We start from the raw sequence: 24,576 nt of genomic DNA, 5'->3' as shown, positions 1-24,576 counted from the left end.
TTCAGCCACGTAATAAGTATAGGAGTCCTGGCTGTGACGCCAACAGCAGCGGAAGGTCTCGCCCAGCACCGGGTTGTAAGGCTTCTTGAGACCCTTGGCGCGCCATCATCTGTCTAGACTGGTCCCAACAATGTTGAGGTCTGCTGCTGAGTACCAGTGTGCTATATGGAGACACTGCCTATCTGACCTCCTCGACCCAGTTACCCAAGCAATTTAGTACTCCTTGGTACGACTAGTAGTCAGACTTCTTGACCTCCTCAAGCTAGCTCCTTAAGCAATTTGGAACTATTAGGTAAGACTGATTGTTACACCTCCTGGAATTCTGATCCACCGTCGACCGCGGTAGTTACTTACCTAAGACCGTAGTCTCTTGTTTTTATGTCCTCAACTTACTAGAAACGACACTAGATGTCGCTATTTTCAACCTTGTACAAAAGGCAATAAAGTCTAATTTCCCTCACCTATTCCGTGTTTGACACACCAGGTTTTGGTTCACACCAGGTGTGTAGTCACTTGTTTTCGACCTCAACTTACTAAACACGACACTAGATGGCGTTATTTTCAACCTTGCATTAAAGGCAATAGAGCCAGGTGGCGTTATTTTCAACCCTATATAAAAGGTGATAAAGTCTACTTTCCCCTCACCTGTTCAGCCACGTAATAAGTATAGGAGTCCTGGCTGTGCCGCCAACAGCAGCGGAAGGTCTCGCCCAGCACCGGGTTGTAAGGCTTCTTCAGACCCTTGGGTTTGCGGTACAAACCGGATAGGTACCAGCGCACGACCGCCACGAATCTTTGGTATGGGTCCACTATTTGTTGGGCTCTGCAAATTGGAGAGAAATTTTGGGCGATTAACAACCTTGTAACATTACAAAGCTGAAGACAGTATAAAGCTGAAGACTTTGTTTGTTTGAACGTGTTGAGCTTTAGAAGAACTGTACCGAGATATTTTAAAGCTGAACAGTTTTTTGTTTGTATACGCAAAATTCAGGAACTATTTGAAACAATATTTCAGTGTTACATAGACGAGGAAGGTTAAGTTGAGCTAGGGTAGTTTTTATGCGGATAACTTCCTCACATCATCGGTTCTGTTTTCAAAAAAATACATCCTCGAAAGTTTGTACGGACATACGGATTTTCGTTCCTCTTCCACGCAAAAAAACTAACGAATGGGTTTTGATGATACTGAGCACTAACAGCTCATATATTAGAATAACATAAAGGTTACTTTTTCCATTTACGGGAAAGAGTTTCATCGGGACGCGGGTGACACAGCTAGTAAAGAAAATAGAGCATACAACAGGACCATATTGAGGACCCCTATTTTAAAAGACCCTTCAACGCTACTCACTGTGCCAATATATCAGCATGATAGTAATTATCGGACAGCTTGTCGAGGAAGGACCTCGGCTCCAGGATGAACGTCGGCAGCACGACCTTGCTGAGGTCCATGCCGGGTCGCACCTGCTTCAGCAGGAACCAGAGGAGAGACTTGTTCTCTTCGGCCACTTCTTCTTCTATCAGGCCGGCCTGAGGAAATGGAAAATCGTTTATTCATACTTGGTTGGTAAAAGTAATCTTAGACACTAATGGCAGATAAAAAGGTGAAGGAAAACATCTTGAGGAAACCTGGACTATAAAGTCTGAAATCACCAACCCGCATTGAGTAAGCGTGGTGATTAACGCTCAATCCTTCTCCGTGTGAGAGGAGTCTGCCTTTGTACGACTCGGCCACTATTGAGCACTAGCTTACTTACCCAACACAACTTTCCTATACATTTACACACACAAGTATAACGAGCTTTAATTAAGACTCACCACGCCAATATCGAAATTGGTGTCCGCAACATAGCTAGCCTCGATCTCGGCCAATATCTCCTGCTTCTTGTCCGGCCGGTTCGGCATTCCGATACGAGACGCCTCGCTGTCCGAGTCTGCCTTTGTATGACTCGGCCACTATTGAGCACTACTACCTTTTTTAACGACGTCAAAAATCATCAAATGACCCCTCCCGCTATGGGTTAAGTTAGACTCTTACTGACTAAAAACCGTCGTGTTCCGTCGTAAGCCTTTTGTGTACCAGGGCTGCGGTATCTCGAACAATCCTGCAGCCCCGGCAGACCTTGGCCCTGCTGGGCCCCGCTGGGGTTGCTGACATCTCTTTGAGGAGCGCGTGAGAAACTACCTTACTTACCCAACACAACGTTCCTATACATTTACACACACAATTTTAACAAGCTAAATCTATGCTCAAAACTTACCACGCCAATATCGAAATTGGTGTCCGCAACATAGCTAGCCTCGATCTCGGCCAAAATCTCCTGCTTCTTATCCGGCCGGTTCGGCATTCCGATACGAGACGCCTCGCTGTCCGAGTCTGACGCGGCGCCGGCTAGCTCTGTGGGGGGAGGGGAGGGGGTGTTAGCTGCTCTAGCAAACGTGTTAGGTGATGGGCTAGCGGTGGTTGAGTGTGCAGTGAAAACCGTAGTAGTTTTAAGGGTCGGTGCATATCTGACGGAACATCTGTCAGGTATCCACTGACCCTAAGGTACATGTTTTGACTGGTAGCGGGTAATTCAAATTGTTTTCTTTACTCATTTTACTTTAAATATTTAAAAAATGGGTTTAAGTAAATAAAGACTTTAAATATTACATTGATTTTGTTATCATCGCGAATGATTAGATCATTCGCACTTAAATGACAAGGTTTTCACTGCACACCTGAAAAAGTGGCTGCACTAAAATTATGTGCAGAGAGCATAATACTAAACCATTAGTTGGGTACAGCCGTTTTCTGAATTAAGAGTTAACGTTCAATTAGGTATTATTTTTTTTTCTTTAATTATTTTCCAAAAAGGAACCGTTAACTTTCAATTCAAAAACGGATTAATTTAGGAGAATAAAGAAGTCAATTTTGAATAGTAAAAAAGTAAGAACTAGCTTTAAATACATAGAGTATAGGAAAGACGTTAGCTTATTACGAAAACACAAGTAAGAACTCTCTAATTCATTTTAAAAATAATTTAGAATATTAGCTTTCTTTAGCAGAATACATAAAGTGCATTTAAAATATTCGCAACGATCCCTAAGCAAGTTTACAACGTCATTTATCATTAGATAAAGATAAAAGAAAAATATTTAACTAGGCTGAAAATCAGCACTATTTGAAGGATAACTTTACAAAAGACAGCCTTAGAAACTCCCGCTCTTCATCACTACCTATGTGTTTGCATTAGTTAGAAGAAACAGCTGAGTACCACAAGCCGTTTTACAAGGAGCGACTGCCTATTGGACCTCCTCAACCCAGTTACCCGGGCAACCAGATGTACTTTGTCAAGACTGGTTGTTAGACTTTCTGGCGAGACAAAAAGATGTTGGGACCCAATTTATAGTGTCTTTCGATGCAAGGAAGAATTCCTCAGCTACATAAACTATGTATGTATGAATATAATGGTATATATATAAACGCGTCATTCACCAAAGACTGTACGGTCATCTAATTTAAGAAATCGTTGCTAAGCACATCTTTTATTGAACGGTACTTGACTCTATAAATAAACGGCAAAAGATTTATTTCGATTGCATTAAACGAATTCATGTTAGGGCGATAACAGAGCAGATACTACTTCAAATATAAAACATAATTTTTGAGATGTTATCTAAGTTATCATTCAATATAATATAGTATCCAGGCCAATTATCAACAACGGCGACTGTTCTCTCTAAGGAGATCAGCCAGCTGCGCAGGACATATTATAGTGCACGCACATTTGCTTGACACCAGTGCACTTACTATTCCTTCACTCTCATAGCCAGTTACTTTGGCAATCCGAAACAGGAGAGAGATTTAGGTGAAAGATGCGTGGGTTCAATCACCAACTTTCAGACTTCTGACTCCTTTGTTAAAGTTTCTTATAACGATTTCGACCTAACCTAAGAATTGGATTTGAGACCCCGCGCTCAGCAGTCGCTCTAAGACACTAATAGATTAATGAGGCAGAAAATTCTGACTCTGATACACCATCGAAAAGGTTAAAGGTCTGAGGAAAACTCATTGATAGGAGATTGCTAGTTACGCCCTTACTACACATCTGGATTGCCTTAGACAGGTAACAGACACATTTATTTATTGATCTTTGGATGATAAACTATTTTTACGGAACACGTTTTGAGAAATTTTTATTCCATTCTATAACTATGGGGATTTGATTTCCAGGTGATATCAAATAGGTGATCAGAGTCGAAAAAAATTTTGGAATCTGATCATGATCACCTCGGAATCAAACGACCCAGGTGACTCAAATCATCCAAGGAATCAGAGAGAAGTAAAACTTAAGAAAGATTAGAAAGACGACGTTCCCATTTTTAGGGATAAATGAAACTGTAGAAGAAATACTGTAATGCCTTCTTGTGTTGTGCCCTAAGAGGGTCCATAATTGTACTTACATCCACTGTAACATCATGGAATGCAAATAAATACATATTATGGATATTAAACTTAAGAGCGTGTACGCTCGGCGCGCGATGTCAACTTTAGGTAATTCAACGCAAAAAACCGCGCAGACTAGCGTCGCGGCTGTGTGCGTGCCTATCATACTTCACGTATAGTCACACAAACCATTTTGATCCTTTCGAGTGAAATTGGTAGAACAAAAAATATATTATTTAGTAAATAGTTAATAGCGGGAAAATAGTGTAAGTCTATGGATGTCTAAAATATAAAAGCATGAAAATAAGTCGTTAATACTTACACTCTTTTGCAAAAAAATCGGGCACCTATGAAAACCTTGGTTTTGAGGACTTTCTGTATATTACATACAATTTTCAACAGTACTAAATAGTCGACTGATGATTAATGACAATGTTAAGAGTTTCTGTATTTTAACCGATTTCAAAAAAAGAAAGGAGGAGGTTTCAATTAGATTGTTTTGTGATTGTTCTCAATTTGATTGTTCTCGATTTCTCAAAGACGCCTGGACCGATTTGAAAAATTGATTGTTTATATGAATGGTCCAGTCCATCCAGACCGAAAAATTGTGGTCAAATAACAACAATTGCCGGAAAGCCAAATATTGGTGAAGAGCTTGGGTTTACCATTGCAAATAAAGTTTTAAGTTATCTATCCTATATGCTTCAAAAGTTATTCGAGATCAAAAGTCAAAATTTGGGTACATCCAAAATGAAAAAAAAAATTATCACTCGATTGGTAACAGACATCTGCAATAAGTGATTTCTAGCCTAAGGAGTCCGCCATATTGGATTTAGACTCGCGACACATTTTTTTTCGAGTTATTCATAGCAAGCCCTTTCATTTGATACCCATATCGTAGGAATGCATTAAAAACATTTTTTTCTCCATCTTGGGTATACCGCCATATTGGATATAGAATCATACATTGTCATTAAAACTGAACATTCAAACAAAATTTCAACTCAATCGATAAAAAAAATATGCTTCAAAATTGAGCTTTAAATAAAATAGTAATGTATCAAGATTTGTTGGTCGCGCCTGAAATGTACTCTATTCTCGGTATCCACGGCAGAGGTTATTCACCCTACGCGATGTGACGGAGCGACACGTCCTCTCTCTGTGAAGCCTTGCGGCGGTCTGGTTTGAGTTGACTCACGTGCAGCGTTTTATAGTAGTTTTTAAATAATTTATAAAAAAATAAAAACGAGAGATTAAATTATAATATAAAGTTTATGTTTTAAAGAAAGAGTTATATTACTATAGTAAATAATTGTTATATTAAATTAAGTAAGATAGATAGGTAAAAAAAGCATTTGAAAATCACAATTTTTCACATTGTTAAAATATTTTTTTCTGAAAGATAGAGACCTAAATCAAAAAATGTTTTCAACTAACTATAGGCATGGGGATTTCGTCTATGAGTAAAAAAATAAATATGATTAGATTTGCCTCTGTTTTCACATGAATTTAAGCTTCGAAATAGACGCTGAACGGGAATTTTATAAAACATCTGTTACGTTATAGGGGTTTTAAGTATATAAACTACACAAATTGAAATTTATGTTCAATTAACTATATGGACAGTGAAATTACCTTGCGTTATTAAAAAATAACATAGTTATAGGAAAAGTAGTTACTGAGAAACAGTGGTTTGAAAAGTACCATTTTAGGCCAAATGGCGCGCGGTTGACGTACACGCTCTTAAAGTCCTAATTTAGATTTTTTTTTCAAACTAACCTCCATTAGAAACAAAAACATCTCTATTACTATCAGCCTGATGCAAACACATTTTATAACCACCATCTTCGGTCTTCGTGAAATCCGACAATATGGCGGAATCTACCGAATACTTCCGATCTAGCGCGAAAATACTCCCGTTCCCTGGTTCTGAGTACTGTCGCGTCAACTTCTTCTTTCTTGCTAGCAAAGAGAATATACTTGATCTCCTTCGTTCTTTGTCCTTCATTTTTGTATTTAGAATTATCTCTGTTTCTATATCCATATTTGGTTAATTCATTTTGGGTGGATTATCTCCTTACGTGTGTGTTTTTCAAATATAGTCTTTCTTTCTTCTTCATAAGATCGGTTTTGGCTTGTTTTCTTGATTAAGATTTTTGTCTTGGGTCTCCTCACATTTATTCTTCTTAAATGTAGTCCTTATTAACTTTTTCATAAGGTAGATTTTGTCTTGTTTTCTTCTTGATTAAATTTTTCGATTCATTGGCACTACTATAATAGCACTGTTTTTAGAAATCATTGTTTGTTTGTTTTTTCTGCACTTTCATTAATTGAATTATGCTGGGTTTGAAGTGTTTATTTTAATTGGTGTATTATGGTTTGAAGCATATTCAAAAACTATTCAGCTCAAAACAACGATTTTCATGTATTATTTAGACCGATATTAGTAACTTGATTACGTCAGCGGTTTCACCCGTCTCCTGTGAAAACTGCTCCGCGCACTTGGATCAAAATTAGCCTCCCTCGTACTCGATAAACAGGCCATCTATCCCCACTAATATTATAAATGCGGAAGTAACTCTGTCTGTCTGTCTGTTACGCTTTCACGTCTAAACCACTGAACTGATTTTAATAAAATTTGGTACAGAGATAGAGTTGACCTTGAGAAAGAACATAGGATAGTTTTTATCCCGGATTTTTTAAGAATTCTCTTGGAAACGCGATATAACTGAACACTACACTACACTTCATTTTTTCAAATCAGTTCAATAGTTCCTGAGATTAGCTTTCAAACAAACTCTTCAATCTTATACGCCTACAAAAAGTTGACATAACCGGCTCAATTACCTTTAAGTGTAGATATAAATACAGCCTTAAAATCTAGACCGTGACCTCAAAACTTATCATTAGAAGGCTAGACATTCTATGCATTACGTCACTGTACTTGTCTAAGACCTGTACTCTAGTATTTGAGTATTGTAACTAGGAAACTTGGTAACATAAAATTAAAAACTAGAGGGCACGTAAAGCCAGCGTCGCCGAATGCTACTCAGTAGCAGTCGATGCTATAATTCCACGTCAGAGGCCGTCAGGCGGATTTGAGAAAACTTTAACATTAGGGCTTGCAAAGGTGATTAAAACCTACAGCTGAGTCGATAAGATCATAAAATGATACACAAGGTTCCAGTACGGGTCGGACCCGCGCACGAAGAGAACGCCAAATTCTCTTTTGATTCAGGATTGATCGCAGCAGTCATACCCCCGCACTCAGAGACATTTATGGCCTTACTACAAAAACTTTAACCCCTGTTTTACACTTGTCTAAAAAAAATTTAGCTGCAAAATGAACCATATGTCAACGTCATAATTTGTCATTTTTTTAGACAAGTCTTAAACTGACGTTTAAAAGTTTTTGTGGTAAGACGGTTAATGATTACCTAAGTCACTCCTTAGTGACAGATTCTCATAGAAATTCTGCACTAAGGAATGGCTTAATGGCATTCAATGTCTCTGAGTGTGTCCATTAGAATTAAATTAAATGCTGTTCAAGAGCATTTCATATGGCACAGGTCTCATCACTGTCGAACGTTAAAAATGGTATGTATAATCCAATTTCTAATGTCATTTTTAACTTCTGTTGAAACAATCATGTTTCAAATGTGATTAAACATAAAATTATCTTATCTCTTTATAACATTATCAAGTACAAGATTATTACGTGTGTATTTAAATTAATTAAATACTGATTACAAAGATAGCTGATGGTTATAATTTTTGATTGACGCAAAAACGCATGATCGAAAACGCAAAATCGTAGTTTGCAAATTTGAGCTTTAATAATTTATCTTTGGAGATACTTCTCATTTGAAACATGAGTATGTTTTTTTTCCTAACCATGTTGGGGTCAGATTTCAGTTTAGAGGGATGCAGCTGAGTACCAGTGTGCCACGCGGAGGGACTGCCTATCAGACCTCCTCAACCCAATTACCTGGGCAGCGCTATATACTTTAATAAGATTACTTGCCAAACTTGATGGCTTCTAACTACCGGAAAGATTGTTCAAAGATGTTCGAACGACCAGGCCAGACCAATCTAACGTGTCATCCGTGCGGCTGTTACTTAACCATGTTGTTTAACCCTAAGATGGATACTTGCGGCTGTAACCTAGCCAAAAATTCCCACGGACTGTTGTAGCTAACCTTATCATCCATTTACCCTTACGGCTGCTACTTAGCAACACAAGCTCCCCTGTATTAAGGCTATTATCAATTTATAGGGTTTTTTTATCAACTAGCTGTAACGGACCAACCGCGCTTTGCTTAACCCTATGATCGTTCCATGCGGCTGTTACTTAACCACATTGCTTCGAGCCCCCGTACCCTAGTTGCTTAACCCTAAGATATCTCCTTGTGGCATATTTAGCCACCATACCTTAACCGTACGATCGCTCCATGCGACTTTAACTTAGCCAAAATCTCCTCTACCACCGTTGCTTACTCCTAAGATCGTTCATCTTATGTTCGTTCCGTGCTTAACCTTATGATCGTTTCATGTCGTTGTGACTCAACCTACTGCTTCTAAGTTACTTGTTAGGTATATACCTGCATCAGTGTTGATTCCTACATCACGTATAAGAATGTTCTCTTCTATGCAAATATTGGAGTACAGATCCTCATCCATATAGCAGGCACAAGTGTTCTTGCTCATTCTCATCGCCTCGTGAAGTCAAGGTTATTTTGTTTTTTCGGTGGATGCCCTATTTATTCCAGCCATGGCTGTTACTTAGACATGAACTCGAATACCAAAGTTGCTTAGTCCTATGACCTCAGCCTCAACTTATGTGCGCTCCGTGCAGCTGTTAGTCAGCCACGAGCTCCCCGTAAGTTAATGTGAAGATATCTCCTTGCGGATCAATACATGCGGCTACTACATAGCCACATTGCTTAACCCTATGATGGATCCTTAGGGCTACTTATATAGCCTCAAGTTCCCGTACCCTAGTTGCTTAACCCTAAGACCGCTCCGTGTAGCTTTTACATAACGACTATGCTTAACCCTATGGTGGATCTTTACAGCTGCTAAATAGTCACCAACGTCACCGTTGCTTAATCCTAAGATTGCTCATCTTACGGTCGTACCCTTAGATCAATTCATGAGCTTTTTTTATCAACTAGCTGTCACGGACAGACAGCGCTTTGCTTAACCCTATGATCGTTTCCTGTCGTTGTAACTCAACCTACTGCTTCTAAGTTACTTGTTAGGTATATACCTGCATCAGTGTTGATTCCTACATCACGTATAAGAATGTTCTCTTCTATGCAAATATTGGAGTACAGATCCTCATCCATATAGCAGGCACAAGTGTTCTTGCTCATTCTCATCGCCAAGGTGAAGTCAAGGTTATTTTGTTTTTTCGGTGGATGCCCTATTTATTCCAGCCGGTCTGGAATAAATACCGTTTTATTAATTTTCTGTTCGTTCTTTTTTTCTTAAAAGACGTTGGGGAGTTTTGAAATTCGAACTATTTCTAAGGCTATTAGGTTAGGGTAACATAAGTTTCTAAAAGATTGGATATGTACAAACGTGTATACTACTAGTTCATGTACAAACCCACTAAAATTATTTATTCCCATCAAAAATCACCTTGCAAATTGCAAAAACTTAGAATTTACGCTGCTATTGATGAAAACCCCCATAGAGTGGTAATATATATGTTGATACATATAAAAAGACTAAAGAAAATCAATAAATTGGTATTAACATGTAACTGTTCAGACCGAAAACTGATCTGTACTCCTTTTGTCAATTTGGCAAGATGACTAGGCATTTAACTATAGGTCGTTTACCTATAGTTAAATGCCTAGCCATCTTTATACACAACTATACACTCATTGAATAGTAATTCAGACGGTTTATGAATAAAGAATAAACGAAATGTAATTTTCAGTTCAAAAAATATTTCAAAAAAAACATTGTCGTTAATTCTTAATTCACAACCCGGACGATCAGACCGTGCAAAAGCACAATGATAGATTTTATGAAGCAAAATGTTTCCCACCACTTTATAGGCTTAAAATTATGCCTAATCAAAATTTTTGTTAGGTAGGTATACATAATTATAGGCTGAAAATACTGCATAATTACAATTGTCGTTTGGAATACAACTGATTCATTCAAACATATCGTTATCTCAGAGATAAGCCTATATTTTAACGTAACTAACGCTAGTTACATATTATAGGTATCATTTTTGTGTTACCATGCTCTGATTGTCGATAAAAAATATGTATGTAAGGTTTGGTCATATTTTCAAACCCTACACCTATATTTAATTTCATATGTTATAATTTTTAACAGTAAAATAATTTACTCAATTGATTCACCAAACGAAATAATTTAAAATGACATTTCCAGTTGTAAGGAGCAGCTAGCAAGCTCACCGAACCGTCGAGTTGAAAAAGAATAAATATTGATAGTCTGCTGGAAGTTTTGACGTTTTCTTTGGAGAGGACTCCTATACTTTGGAGTCTTAAACATTAAAAAAATATTAGACGGATTTTGTAGGCAACTTTTTGATTTCCGTATTCTCTCGTGGAAGTAACATTCATACAGTTCGATCGATCATAATGTTAAGGCAATGCTTGGCTCGGTCTATGGATGGGTCTCTATGTCATGACGAGTTCATCCGTGTTTCAGAAGGCACGTTCCGTCCACGTCCCGGCTGTCATTTGAAAATCTTTGGCAGTCGTTACAGGTAGTCAGAAGCCGGAAAGTCTGACAATCAGTTTTATCAACGGGTTTCAGATGGTGATTGAGTTGAGAAGTCGCTCCTTTGTGGAACGCTAGTTCTCATCTCCATGTACCTAGACAAGACTGGAATCTAACTCCAACATAGGTGGGGAAAGGCCAGGCCAATGATGCTCTCACCCCCATCCCAATTATAGGACTAACTTTATATCAGGGTGCGGGTAGGAGACTTTTAGTTTCTTCTCTAAGGTATGTTGTAAAAAAATATCTCTAAAAATAAACACCAAGAAAAAGGTGATAAATTACCGCCAAATCCTCCACAGTAAGATCCATATCACTGATGTCATCGTGACGTCATATGTACACTGACAAAGTACATATAGCGTGAAACCAGTCTTGTTCTAGACACAGTTGTAAATATAGTAAGTCATAATGAACATGACTGTTTATCAGAGACCTTCAGGTTTGTTTTAACAAATGATATGACCGCAGCTGGTATTTCGTGCAGAGGCACAAAAAACCTAAGGTTTTCAATACGATGGTTTGATGGAATTATTACTATAGTTAAGGATATCATCATGTGCCTAGCCTTTTCCCAATTATGTTGGGATCGGCTTGCTACCTTATCCGGATGAAGATGAGTAGCAGTGTGCCACATGGAGCGACTGCCTATCTGACCTCCTCAACCCAGTTACCCGGGGTAACCCGTTACCTCCCACTAAGATTGGTTGTGTGACTTTCTGGCTTCTGACTGCCCGCAACGACTGCTGAAGATGTTAAGATGTTAAAATGACAGCCGGGACTCACCAATTTAATATGCCTTAACGGAGGTACTCGTTATGACAAGATGGTCTCCCATCCACGAACCTAACCTGGACTTTGCAGTCTAAAATATCTTCGCCTCTCGCGCACGCTATGATTAACGCTCATTCCTTCTCTTTATGAGAAGAGGCCGCAACCCGCACGTGGGACAACAAAAAGACCCATAATGAATAACACTAATAAAAAGATTTTTGCCAAGTAAGTAATAGAGAACCGGCTTAAAACAGGTATCACTTATGCGTCATTATTTTTTGTAGGTTCTAATCATTGGTAACCTTTAGATATTACTTAATACACTCGTTTTAAAATCACGTTGAAATGTTATATACTAATTGTCTGATCAGGCTCAATTAACACCATTATACAATGGAATAATACGACTTAGAACACAGTATAATGAACTTTACGTCAGTTGTATAAGGTATAAACTTCGCTACAACGATAAAAGTGTGCAAAAATATCGCGACTGCGAGCGAATTTCTTGGTTGGTATCTAGCAAATTGTCTAAACTAAAAAAGAGCAAACATTTTTTGTTTCTACCCTAAAGGCTTCGAAGCTATTGAAGCTATTAGAACATTTCTTTTACTGTTGGAAAGCTCGACTATGCCTGGAGTAACATCAAACTGTTTATAATAAAATTTGGTACAGAGATAGAGTTGACCTTGAGAAAGAACATAGGATAGTTTTTATCCCGGACTTTTGAAGAATTCACTTGGAAACGCGATATAACCGAACCCTACGAGGGCGAAGCCGCGGGCGGAAGCTTGTAGGCTATATTTTATCCCGGTAAGGGTAGTAGTTCCTACAAGACACAGGTGAAACCGCAAACGGAAGTCAGTACCAATAAAAATAAAGAACCCAAGTAAGTTTAACAAATACGCAATTCCCTTTGAAGGACATATTATACAAAGATGGCGTAGATAAAGCAAAAAGGTCAAAACCTGGAAGTCATTTAAAAACGTGCGCAGTAAAAGTACTTAAGTATTTAAACTCGTATGCAGAATAATCATCACATAATATTTTTAAACACTAGCTTCTGCCAGCGGATTCACCCGCTTCCCGTTAGAACTACTCCTTTTACCCGGATAATAGTAGATAAAACATAGCCTTCCTCGATAAATGAGCTATCTAACACTGAAATCATTTTTCAATTACTTAAGTATAACTATGATAAGGATGCATATCTATAACAGTATACATTTCGCAATAAATAAATAAACAAATCGGTCCAGTAGTTATTGAGATTAGCGCGTTCAAAAGTTTATTTCTTTGCGCCCTAAAAGCTCCGAAACTACCAAATCGATTTGAAAACTCACTGTTGGAAAGCTATAATATCCCCGGACGACGTCCCGCGTTTCCATGGCAACATCTTCCCGTACTCGGATAAAATATAGCCTAAGTTCCCAACACCGAAATATTTTTTCAAATCCGTCTACTAGTTTCGGAGCTTAGGAAACAAACAAAAAAACTGTTTCCTCTTTTATTATATTAGTATAGAAGTGTTATTATAAAGGTCATGTAAGTCAGTTAAATGACGATAAACGTTGAGTCACTTCCACAGGTATCCGCATGCAAATATAATATTTGCATAGAATAACTGTTGCAACGTTTATAAGAGTCGATAACCAAAATAAACAGTAGCCCATTTTGTTTTTACTAATATAATGACGAAAAGGAAGAGAAGCGAGGAAACATTTTTGTTTTTGTTTGTTTGTACCCGACAAGACTCCGAAACTGTCGAACCGATTTGAAAAATTCTTTCACAGTTGAGAAGGTACACTATCCCCGAGTAACATAGGCGGCATAACATAATATTTTGTCCAGGTACGATAAATGGCGCGGGTGAAACCATAGGCAACAGCTAACATGATCCTCCTGCCCTCATCCCAATTTTATTTTTGGTCGGCGCAGAATGTTCCCTTCATCCATGCCTATTCTTTATATCTACAGTTATTAGTAGGGTTATATTTTATTCAGGCACGGTAATCAGTTCATCGGGATGCAGGTCAACCCCTGGAAAAGCTAGTAACTTTCTCCACTCCGGTCTGTTTTCGTGTTACCACTCCGGTCCGTTTTGGTGCAGTTATCAGAATGTCCTAATTTTAACACTTATCTCAATTTACACGTTAATTACCGTCAGATTAAGATATTTATGCTGTCTAATCTTAAAATCTGCACTGACATAGCAAGAGGTTATATTATATGGTCTATTAAGATATCAAACAAAGTACTGATTTATCACACACTAATGAGCGCGGTTTGTTTTTAACCAACTTCAAAAATGAGGAAGTTCTGAATCGGTAGTATCGGAAGTCGGAATCTTTTTTTTTTATATAGAAGAACTATTGTAAGGATGCAACAAAGTGTGTGCTAAATATGAATGTAGGTGGATGGAGAGGAAGAGGAAGACCTAAGAAAAGATGGATTGCCTGAAAGACGACATGAATAGGAAGGGAGTGAGTGTCAGTATGACGGGTGACAGGGGAAAATGGAAGAGGATGACATATTGTGCCGACCCCAAATAAAATTGGGAACAGAGCAGGAAGAAGAAGACTATTCTAAGGATTTTGTTGAAACCTTTCAGTATGTACTGAAAGTGTATGTACTGAAAGTGTGTGTAATGTCAGAATTACATAGGTTTTCCCCCGCCCTAACCTCCATAAGATAAAATGAATTTCATAATAATTCTGTTCCCTTATTATATTTACCTTGTAAATAAGGAAAACTTTATAAATAAACTTAGAAATATTATACTTAACAATTGATATTAAATTACATTTAAGTTGTAAAGTCATCATCAGTCTTATCAGGGGCTGCGGGATTGTTCGCGCGAGTTACCGCGGCGCTGGTACATAAAGGGCTTAAGAAGGAACATGGTGGGTTTTAGTCAGTAAGAGTCTGACACTCCCTCACGCTGCACCAACAGAGGAAGGAGTCATTTGATGTTTTCTCATATTAAAAAAAATATTTTTTATCAACCCAGGTAGAGGAATGAGCGTGCACAAGATGGTTCGAAGTTAGATAACCCATTCATCGAGGAAGGCTATAGATTTTTTATCCAGGTGGGCAGAATAGTCCCCACAGGACGCAGTTGAACACTAGCTAAAGCTAGCCTAAACTAATGGATCTACTTATTTGACTACACTATCATTGAAAATTCCGAAAATGATTTTCCTACACGACCCTTTCTCAATAAATATCTCAAAAACAGCCACGTAAAGCAACGATTGAATTCACCAAAAAATAACAATAATACACTTCAAAAACCCAGCAAAATTCAAAAGGACAACACTCCACTGTTTTTGTATCTCATACAAATATATCTCGCGGTGTACTCGCTGTAGCAAACAGTAACACATTGCGCGCGAACATTACTAACATGTCCGCGACACTGCAACCGCCGCGAACACATGCTAGCTTTGGACTCGCATTTACACGAAAAATGTTTGTATTTTCATACTATAGTACAGTTATCGGCACCGATAATGAGCTCTCGGCGGAAGAGTGGGGATCGCTTTGCGCACCGTACACTTATGGCAATAAACCAATAAATCACTTCTGCGCAGGTGAAGGTCAGGGCTCAATATCCTTGCCGATGATTATAACCACTTCAAAACACACTTTAATTTGGTCGAGTAATACACATACAAGATACACGGTAAAACACAACACTATTTTTCAATCGACTAAAAACAATGCTTCCTTAAACACTTTTGGAGCAAAAAAAAACACTTAAACATCACTTGAAATACAAACAAAAGATAATAAAGTTATCTGAGCACACATTGTGTTGTTATCGTCGTAACAATAATAATCATTTATTGTTCAAACTAATATGTTATGAAACACGACCGCACGGCACGAGTGTATTAATCAGACTGACTTGGTTGGTAAAAATCATTTTGCATTGCATAAGGTGTGTTTATAATTGAGTGGTATATTATAAAGAGGTAAGGTTTTGTTTGTTATCTATACTAATACTACTTAGATGGTTACTCGGGTCTCGAGAAAACTACTTCCGGCATCTGGATAAAAAGCCTATAGGTATGTTGTTCTGATGTATAGCTGTCGATTATTTTCAGAATCCAGATGAAGCGTGATGATTAATATTGTGTGTGTGATTGGTCGAATTCAGTATTTTCTTTTCAGTTAGGAAAAATGCTAAATAATTGCTGTCAACTAATATTAGTTGTTTTTGAACGCATTAATCCCAGAAAGTACCGGTCCCGAGTAACATCCCTTCTAATATCATAAATGCGCAAGTCACTCTGTCTGTCTGTCTGTTACGCTTTCACGTTTAAACCACTGAACTGATTTTAATAAAATTTGGTGGAGAGATAGAGTTGACCTTGAGAAAGAACATAGGATAAGTAGTTTTTATCCCGGACTTTTGAATTCTCTTGGAAACGCGATATAACCGAACTCTACGCGGCCGAAGCTAGTAGACTATATATTTTTATACCGATACGAGTACTAGTTCCCACGGGACGCGCTTGAAGCCGCGGGGAAACAGCTAGTGTGTGCTTATTTCCTATTCTAACAAAAAAAGGGTTACTCATAATACAGTTCTAATTGTGTTTTTGATAAAACCCTGTAAGCGCGATAAGGTACTTGAGCACCAAACACGATTTCACCATTATTTGTTTAGAAATGATCATGGAAGTTTGTTACAAAAGGAGTAAATGTCAATGTTTTTAGCACGAGTGAAGCTGAGTCAATATAGTAGAGGAGTCCTAGTGGCCTAGTCGGTAAAGGACCAACCTCTCAAGTTTGAGGGCGCGGGTTCGATCCCAGGTCAATGCAACTTTTCTAAGTTTGTATGTACTTTCTAAGTTTATCTTAGACACCATTGACTGTGTTTCAGATGGCTCTTTAAACTGTAGGTCCCGGCTGTCATTGAACATCCTTGGCAGTCGTTACAGGTAGTTAGAAGCCAGTAAGTCTGACACCAGTCTAACCAAGGGGTATTGGGTTGCCCGGGTAACTGGGTTGAGGGGGTCAGATAGGCAGTCGCTCCTTGTAAAGCACTGGTACTCAGCTACATCCGGTTAGACTGGAAGCCGTTTTTAAGTCGAACTTTTAACACAATATTTTTAAGTTGAAAATTTAATACACATTTTTCGTTATTATTATGAAGCTGCCCTTATTTTTAGGAACATTGCAAAATCAAACGATTTGCATATATTTTGTATAGCATGCTCATAAATGGCATGTTTGTATGCACTGCTAAATGGCAACAAAGTACAGAAAGTTATGTTAAAGTAATCTTTGCAAAAAGAAAATTTTTGAAGTTTAAAAATCAATTCTGGGGGAATAAGTTTTCTCAAAAATCGCCTGGTTGATGAAAGTACGATATATGTAGGTATTACTATGTATTTAGATTTCGCAGAAACCTACGTCATTCTGATATTTTAGCTATATTACTGCCGGGTCGCATTAAAATACAGTCATTGTTTTGCGAGAAACAGTAACAAACATAGTACATTAGTAAAGTAAGCATTTTAGTAAACAAACTAAGACATTGATACCTAACACAAATTTCTTCTCTAAAGTTAACCTTCTGAGGTCACACTTACCTTGAAAAGTGTCAAATCACATACTTTACTACTGCTAGATATGTATGTATGTAGCACATATGACGTTATATATTATGTACAATGTTTTTGAGCTGACATTTTAATTTTATTACAAGTACTAAATATGATGAGATGCACATTATGTACATATGTATATGATGAGATACGAAATTGTACCATCAGTCTAATAAAGGTGTTTAATCTTTCATGATTTATACACACATTTATAAACATTCGGGACTTCTACATTGTGTTTATTGGTTTGTCTGTCCATCTCCGTGTGAGAGGATACCTGTGCCCAGCAGAGGGACGATTAAAAAAAAGGCAGTAACAGTAACCCTAAAGGCTCCGAAACCACTAAACCGATTTAAATAATCTTTTCACTGTTGGAAAGCTACACTCTTCCCGAGTAACATAGGCTATATTTTATCCCGGTACGGGCAGTAGTTCCCCTAGGACGCGGATGACACCGCGGGTAAAACAGCTAGTGCTCAATAAATGATCATGCCTTACATATAAAATATACATTTTACAAAGAAATACCCACGTATAAGTATGACCTTTAAATTATAACATTAAGCACAAACAAAGCATGTTTCTGTTAACATTAACGAACAAGTTAATTTACAAGGAATATTTGTTTTAAAACTAACTTTGTGAACACGTTACGGTTTTGGTTTACTTTTGGTAATTTTTAGGGTTCCGTACACACAGTGTAAGTATATGGGGTCCCTATTACTGATTCTTCGCTTACCCGTCCGACCGTGACTGACCGTCCGCCTTAAATACCGGAATTTATACGCGTTTGGTTGAACCGATTTTAATGCGGTCTTTAGTAGCCAGTCAAAGCATGTTTTTGCTAACATTTATGAGCAAGGACGTAGGACTATCTGACTAAGATTTTCCAACCAGCCTTTTGTAGGCCGTGTGCGTTGCACTATTACTATCAGCGTGTTCAATTTTTCGCCTGTAAATAAATCGGCGATTTTCGGACGTAGACGGGCAGCGTTAACATAAACGTATCTACGTTTTTTCTTCAAACAACTGTTTATTATAAATTGTATCTTTCAATTTCAAAATAAACTTGTTTTAGGGAAAACGGGCCTAAGCAACAAGCTCCTTCATGTTATTGCTGCATATTGCATATGCTATATATGCATAGGCATATAGTAAAATCTATTATTGAAATGAATGCTCTCATTATGGTTAGTATCCATTGTAATAGTAATAACACAGTTCCTGTATTTAGCGGAAGTCAACAAGCATTTGATTTGTCATATTATCGTAAATTAGTAAGCCAGTTTTCCCTGAAATACCTAGGACATGCAATGCTAATATATCATGAGGTTAGATAGTTTTTGTTGCCGCTATAACAACAAATACGGTAAACTATAAAAAAATACCTATTTATTCATTACTAAGGTACTTCTGGCCGTATCGGGATAAAATATAGCCTATGTTACTCGGGAAGAGTGTGCTTACCTTTCCAACAGTGAAAGAAAAAATCGGTTCAGTAGTTCTTGAGTTCATCTACAGTACTTATAATACACTTCTATGCCACACAAAAACATGATTTATTTTGCTCATTTTATAGATACGGAACCCTCCGTGAGGGAGTCCAACTCTCACTTGACCGTTATTTAAGTTTTTTTCTTCGTTGTTCATAAAACATTACATTCAATACACTATCATCCCCACTCTACCAACTATATAAATGAATACCTAGATAGAGAGGTACACTATATAAGCCAATACCAATGACAGCTGTCAAAGACAGGCATATCAGATCGCGTACCTATTTTGGTATACATAACTATTCTACGTCTATGTAAGTATAAGTTTCGAGTTGTGTGGGTTGGTGTGACGTAAATAGGACGAAATAGAGTAGATGGATGCATGAAATGTTGTAATGAAAATAAAGCTTTTAAAAAATCCGATATCGCAGAATTGAGAGACTAGAAAAAAATACAATACTTTATCCTTTAACTTATCCTTTAACTTCGGGGTATCGCATAGTTTAAAGCCCACCGTTGGAACCTCTGAAAAATTTGCTTTCAACGAAAAATAACCGTGACAAAAACACATAGGGGTCAAACTTACATATAAGTATGTGAGAATTGAAAAATTGGTTCAGAACGCAGATTTCCAGAAATACATCGTTCTATCGTTCTAATGGATCGACGTAGGTACAGTTGAATCTTTATGACAATATTACGGCAGACGAAGAAAATGCCATCTTTCGAATAATCAAGTGCAATTTTCTAGCGATAACAAAATACTAGCTCAATACACACACCATCTTATTATAAAACGGTTTTAGTACTAGGCATAAATATCTAAACTTAATACAAAGCCCGGTACTTTTTAAAACCAAGTTTTATAATGAGGTGGAAATAGTCTAGCTCTGCCCACATTTCTATTACAAAGATTACTCCCCAAAAACTGTAATTCAACTGAAAATTCAATGACAAAAAACGCCCCACCCTGACAAAAAAAACACCCCCACCCTTTACAAAAAACGCCCCACCCCTGACAAAAAACTCCCCTAGCACTACTCTGAACAAAATTCTCACCAGTTCTAACAATCTTGCCAGCAACATATACGTTCTGCGATATGAGCCTATCGTCTCGCCTCTCAGCGTTGCTCGCTTTGAAACTCGCTGACGGTAGCTTGTCATAGTCTATCACCGAGTATTTGTCGGGGGTGGTTATTAATTGCGGGTATAAGGATTTCCTATAAACAGTTAAAAATTGGTCACTGATGACCAAAAGTTGGTCACAGATGACCAAAGCATTGGTCACAGATGGCCAACAATTTTTGGCACAGATGACAAGAAATGCCCCAATGTTGAGACGGTAAAATATGTCATTATTTTATAGATTCTTTACTGCAAGTTTCTTCCTATTTTGAAAGACAGTTGTAACAATCTTGCCAGCGACATAAACGTTTCTTGATATAAGCCTATCGTCTCGCCTCTCGGCGTTGCTCGCTTTGAAACTCGCTGACGGTAGCTTGTCATAGTCTATCACTGAGTACTTGTCGGGAGTCGTTATTAATTGCGGGTATAAGGATTTCATATAAACAGTTAAAAATTCGTCACTGATGACCAGTAGTTGTTCACAGATGACCAAAAAGTTGGTCACAGATGACGAAATAGTTTTACCACTGATGACCAAAATTGCCCCAATTTTCAGACGGTAAAATATGTCATTCTTTTATAGATTTTTTCAAATGACATTCAGTGATGAGTAGTTATTAATTGCTGGTATACCGACTTCCTATAAACTGTTAGAAATTGTTGTGTGACGAATGTGTAAGACATTTGATACATACACATAAGATATAGTTTCGAAATTTTGGTATACATGTATCTAAAAATGTAGTAACGTGGTCACACTTTGGGCATTTTCGGTCACTATTATTGACCAAAAATATATTTTTTTAGACAGCAAACATGTCATTGTTTTATGGACTTCATACTGCAACATATAATATAATTTGAAAATCTATATTTTTTCACAAGAACAAAATATTTTTAAACTCAAAAACGAACCTATACTCATCTCTAGCTTCATCGGTCGACGACGAAGAATACTCTCTCACGCGCTCAGCAGAAGGCGCCGTCTTTATAATCAAATTCTCAGGCGTATCACAAATAATTTCCGAACCCTTATACAATCTCCTCTTAGCTTTTATAAACACATCATCATTTTCCGAATCAGTTTTAACCCCAGACTCACGTAATTCTATAATTCTTTTCTGAGTAAAAGTCGACGGCGTACTACTGCGGCGTTTTGGGAAAGTCGCCATGAATTTCATGAAATTCTCTTCAATCATTGTTGCGGGTGAAATCCTCTCTTTTGTTTTATCTGATAAAGGCATTTTAGGTAACTCAAGACATTTGAGCATCGGGGATTTTTTCAGCTCAATCTTGTAAGGACTGGAAGCTAAACTCTTACTCATTTGCCGTTTAATTTTAGGCTCTTTTTCCATTTTCATTGATGATGTAGAAGCCGAGTTTCGGCGTAAACCTGAGTCCTTTTTCCTCAGAAAATCTAGGAACCTATTATCCTTCTCTGGTGAAGGAGGTTCGCTGGAGTCATGGTCTTTAGAGAGCATCTCAATAGACTCCATGAATTGGGCCCATTTGGTCTTACGAGTTTTCAGTTTTTTCGGTACTTGGTACGAAACTTTTCTATCGATACATCCTTGACGTTTGGGGGAGTAATCCGATATCGACATTAGAGGTGAGCTACATGAGGATGGCTCGGATACTTTTAGCACTATTTAGCGAAATACAGGTGGGGTAGGGTAGGGGGAAATAATATTAATAATGTTTATTAAAATATTACCTGATTTGAAGATGGTTTGTAATTTCTAGATAAATGAATGCTTAAAAAGATAATTTTATGAGTAAAATTTTGAAATCAATTGTTAGTAACATGTTCAAATGTATATCATTTTAAAGCCAATTTCTATCAATCCGCCTAATCTGAAATGTACCGAAAACATCACTAAAATCCATCACCAGCTATAAAATACTTAAATAAATAAATTCGCTTCTTCATATAAATTATTGAGTAGTTACTAATTTATATGAACGGTATATAAAGTCAAATTATTGCCTCGAGTGACAAGGACAAAAAGTTCAAGTACATAACTAAAATCATATTTATCAGTAAATTTGACAGAAAATGCCACCAGTGGCATTTATTTCATGGGTAATTTCTGCCAAAACTGCTATAGAGCTCACAGATCAAGAATAGCAATAGATTATCATCCTTCACATATTCATATTAACATCAACATTCAAGTTCATTGACCCAAATTGACTACCTACACCTACTATTTCCTAGAAGAAATCGCCGAAACTTTTCCATAGAAGATACACAATATCTTACTAATATTATATAAAAGCCTAAACATATACATACATACCGTGTTCATTGAAATGTTTCTCCAAGTCCTCATGCGATAGGTTCGTTTGCGTGGCTGGCGAGTCCGCCGCCACCGTTTGTTCGGGGCGGGACCGGGAACATCTGCACAGAAGGACAACTTTAGTTTATAGTAGGTGTTGGCGATACTCAGGTGGTAGAAATAAAATAGTCTTCTTCTTCGCGAGTCGATGGCAAACTTAAATTTTGGAGGCCCAATATTTTGCTACGCATACGGCATTGTCAGTGGCGTTGTAAAGGTTGTAAAGTAGGTAATAGATTATAAGGTAGCAGAATATCTGGATCTCGCGTTGTTGCCGTTTTGATCATAGTTTTCATTCATGGTGGTGATAGCGGCAATATTAGCTTACGAGATCCAGCCGGGTAAAGACACACATAGAGATAGATAAACGGATGGACTGATAAACGGATGAACGGATGATGATTAGATTCTTAGAACCTTTGTAGGGACATTTTTGTTTTTTAACTTGCCGTTTTCGCTGTACTACCTGACACTATGGCTAGAACATCCCTTTACTAATACATTATGTTACCTCTAAAATCTCGAGTAGCAATGTGGCGCAGATTTTAAAATTCAAATAGCAATTTCACACATATAGCCACTGATTTCGATGATGCCTCCTAAGCAGTATTTCATTACTTACTTTACTTTTATTTTGCGCCGGGCTTGGGTTTTTTTTGAGCATTGTCCTTTCAAAATTAAAATAAGTAATGGTACAATTAGAAAAATGATCCCCACGTAACTTATTCGGGTCGCGGGCGAACCCACGACAAACAAAAGTAGCGTATAGGTTATTTCCATACTGAAAACTAGTAAGACTACACTTGAGTTTGTTTCTCTTTCTTCTTGGTCTAGGTTGTTAGATAGGCAACACCGACATTGATTCGCTTTCTAAAAAAAATAGAAATATGTTGAATTCAACATAATTGCCAAATAATCATTTTTTATAATATACATACCTTAGCATAGCATTGCTGCATCGTAGAGCTAGTTCAAGTCCGTCGAGCCAGCAGTGTCCGGCCGCCTGCGACGGCGCGCGGAATATCAGGTGCGCGGTCGGCAGCGGCTGTACTACCGCTCCTGATGACGAACGTATACTATAAATACCACTTTACTGTAAGATTCTTATGGGAACTTAAAATAATTAACATATAATTTTACAGATATTAATTATTATATTGTTGTTATTACAATATCGTGTTGGCAAAACTGAGTAGAAACCACTTGTTGTTGACTAACACTGTTGCCATTCTAACTGACTCTGCAACAAAAAGTAACAAAACTAGCTAGAGTAAAATGCCGCTTGTAACAAGTGTTATCTACATACATATGGCTAAGAAATCTGACGAAAATACGAGCTACTATACTCACCGATCGCGATGGTCTCGTTGTGTGGTCCCCTGGGCGACCACATATACTTCACTCACATGGCCATGCCTCAGATACCAAGTTTCATTTGCATGTCTGAATAAACCTATATGCTAGCAAAAGTAAGTCCTAAGTTTGTCAAAAAAAAGATGACCCTATATTTCACAAAGATGGCTAAATTAGATATAGACGACTCTAAATTTGACAAAGATGTCACCAATTTCACAAGGGCAGCTCTAAGTTTTTTCACAGATGACCGTACATTTTCTAAAGACGACCTAGATTTTTCAAAGATGACCTGAGATTTTTTAACGATGACCCTAGATTTTTCAAAGATGACCCAATATTATCTACTATACCCACCGATGGTCTCGTTGTGCGGTCCCCTGGGCGCCCAGATGCTCTGCTCGAGCGGGTGGTACAGCTTGAAGCAGAAGCCGTCCTTCTTGCTGGGACGTTCTATCACTTGGCACGATATCACTACCACTTCACTTATATGGTCATATGCCTCTTATACCAAGTGTATTTTACATATTGTTTAATAGACCCAACAACTACCAAAGCGACCCTAGATTTCCCAAAGATGACCCTATATTTCTCAAAGATGACCTAGATTTCCAAAAGATGACCCTATATTTCTCAAAGATGACCTAGATTTCCCAAAGATGACCCTATAT

General features: G+C 37.7%; 1 protein-coding gene across 1 annotated transcript; it reads right to left on the bottom strand.

Annotated features, from left to right (window-relative positions):
• Nucleotides 1–615: 615 nt before the first annotated feature.
• Nucleotides 616–24,410, bottom strand: LOC135119200 (oxysterol-binding protein-related protein 8-like; the record flags this gene model as incomplete). Its single annotated transcript, XM_064043223.1, has 6 exons — nt 616–823; nt 1,352–1,530; nt 2,262–2,398; nt 22,514–22,614; nt 23,491–23,611; nt 24,263–24,410. Coding segments are annotated over 6 exons (879 nt in total), but the record flags the coding sequence as incomplete, so codon positions are not given.
• Between the last annotated feature and the right edge of the window lie 166 nt (nt 24,411–24,576).

The sequence above is a fragment of the Helicoverpa armigera genome, chromosome 31 (assembly GCF_030705265.1).
Source record: "Helicoverpa armigera isolate CAAS_96S chromosome 31, ASM3070526v1, whole genome shotgun sequence".
Classification (NCBI taxonomy): domain Eukaryota; kingdom Metazoa; phylum Arthropoda; class Insecta; order Lepidoptera; family Noctuidae; genus Helicoverpa; species Helicoverpa armigera.
This window is presented reverse-complemented; position numbering and strand designations above follow the sequence as displayed.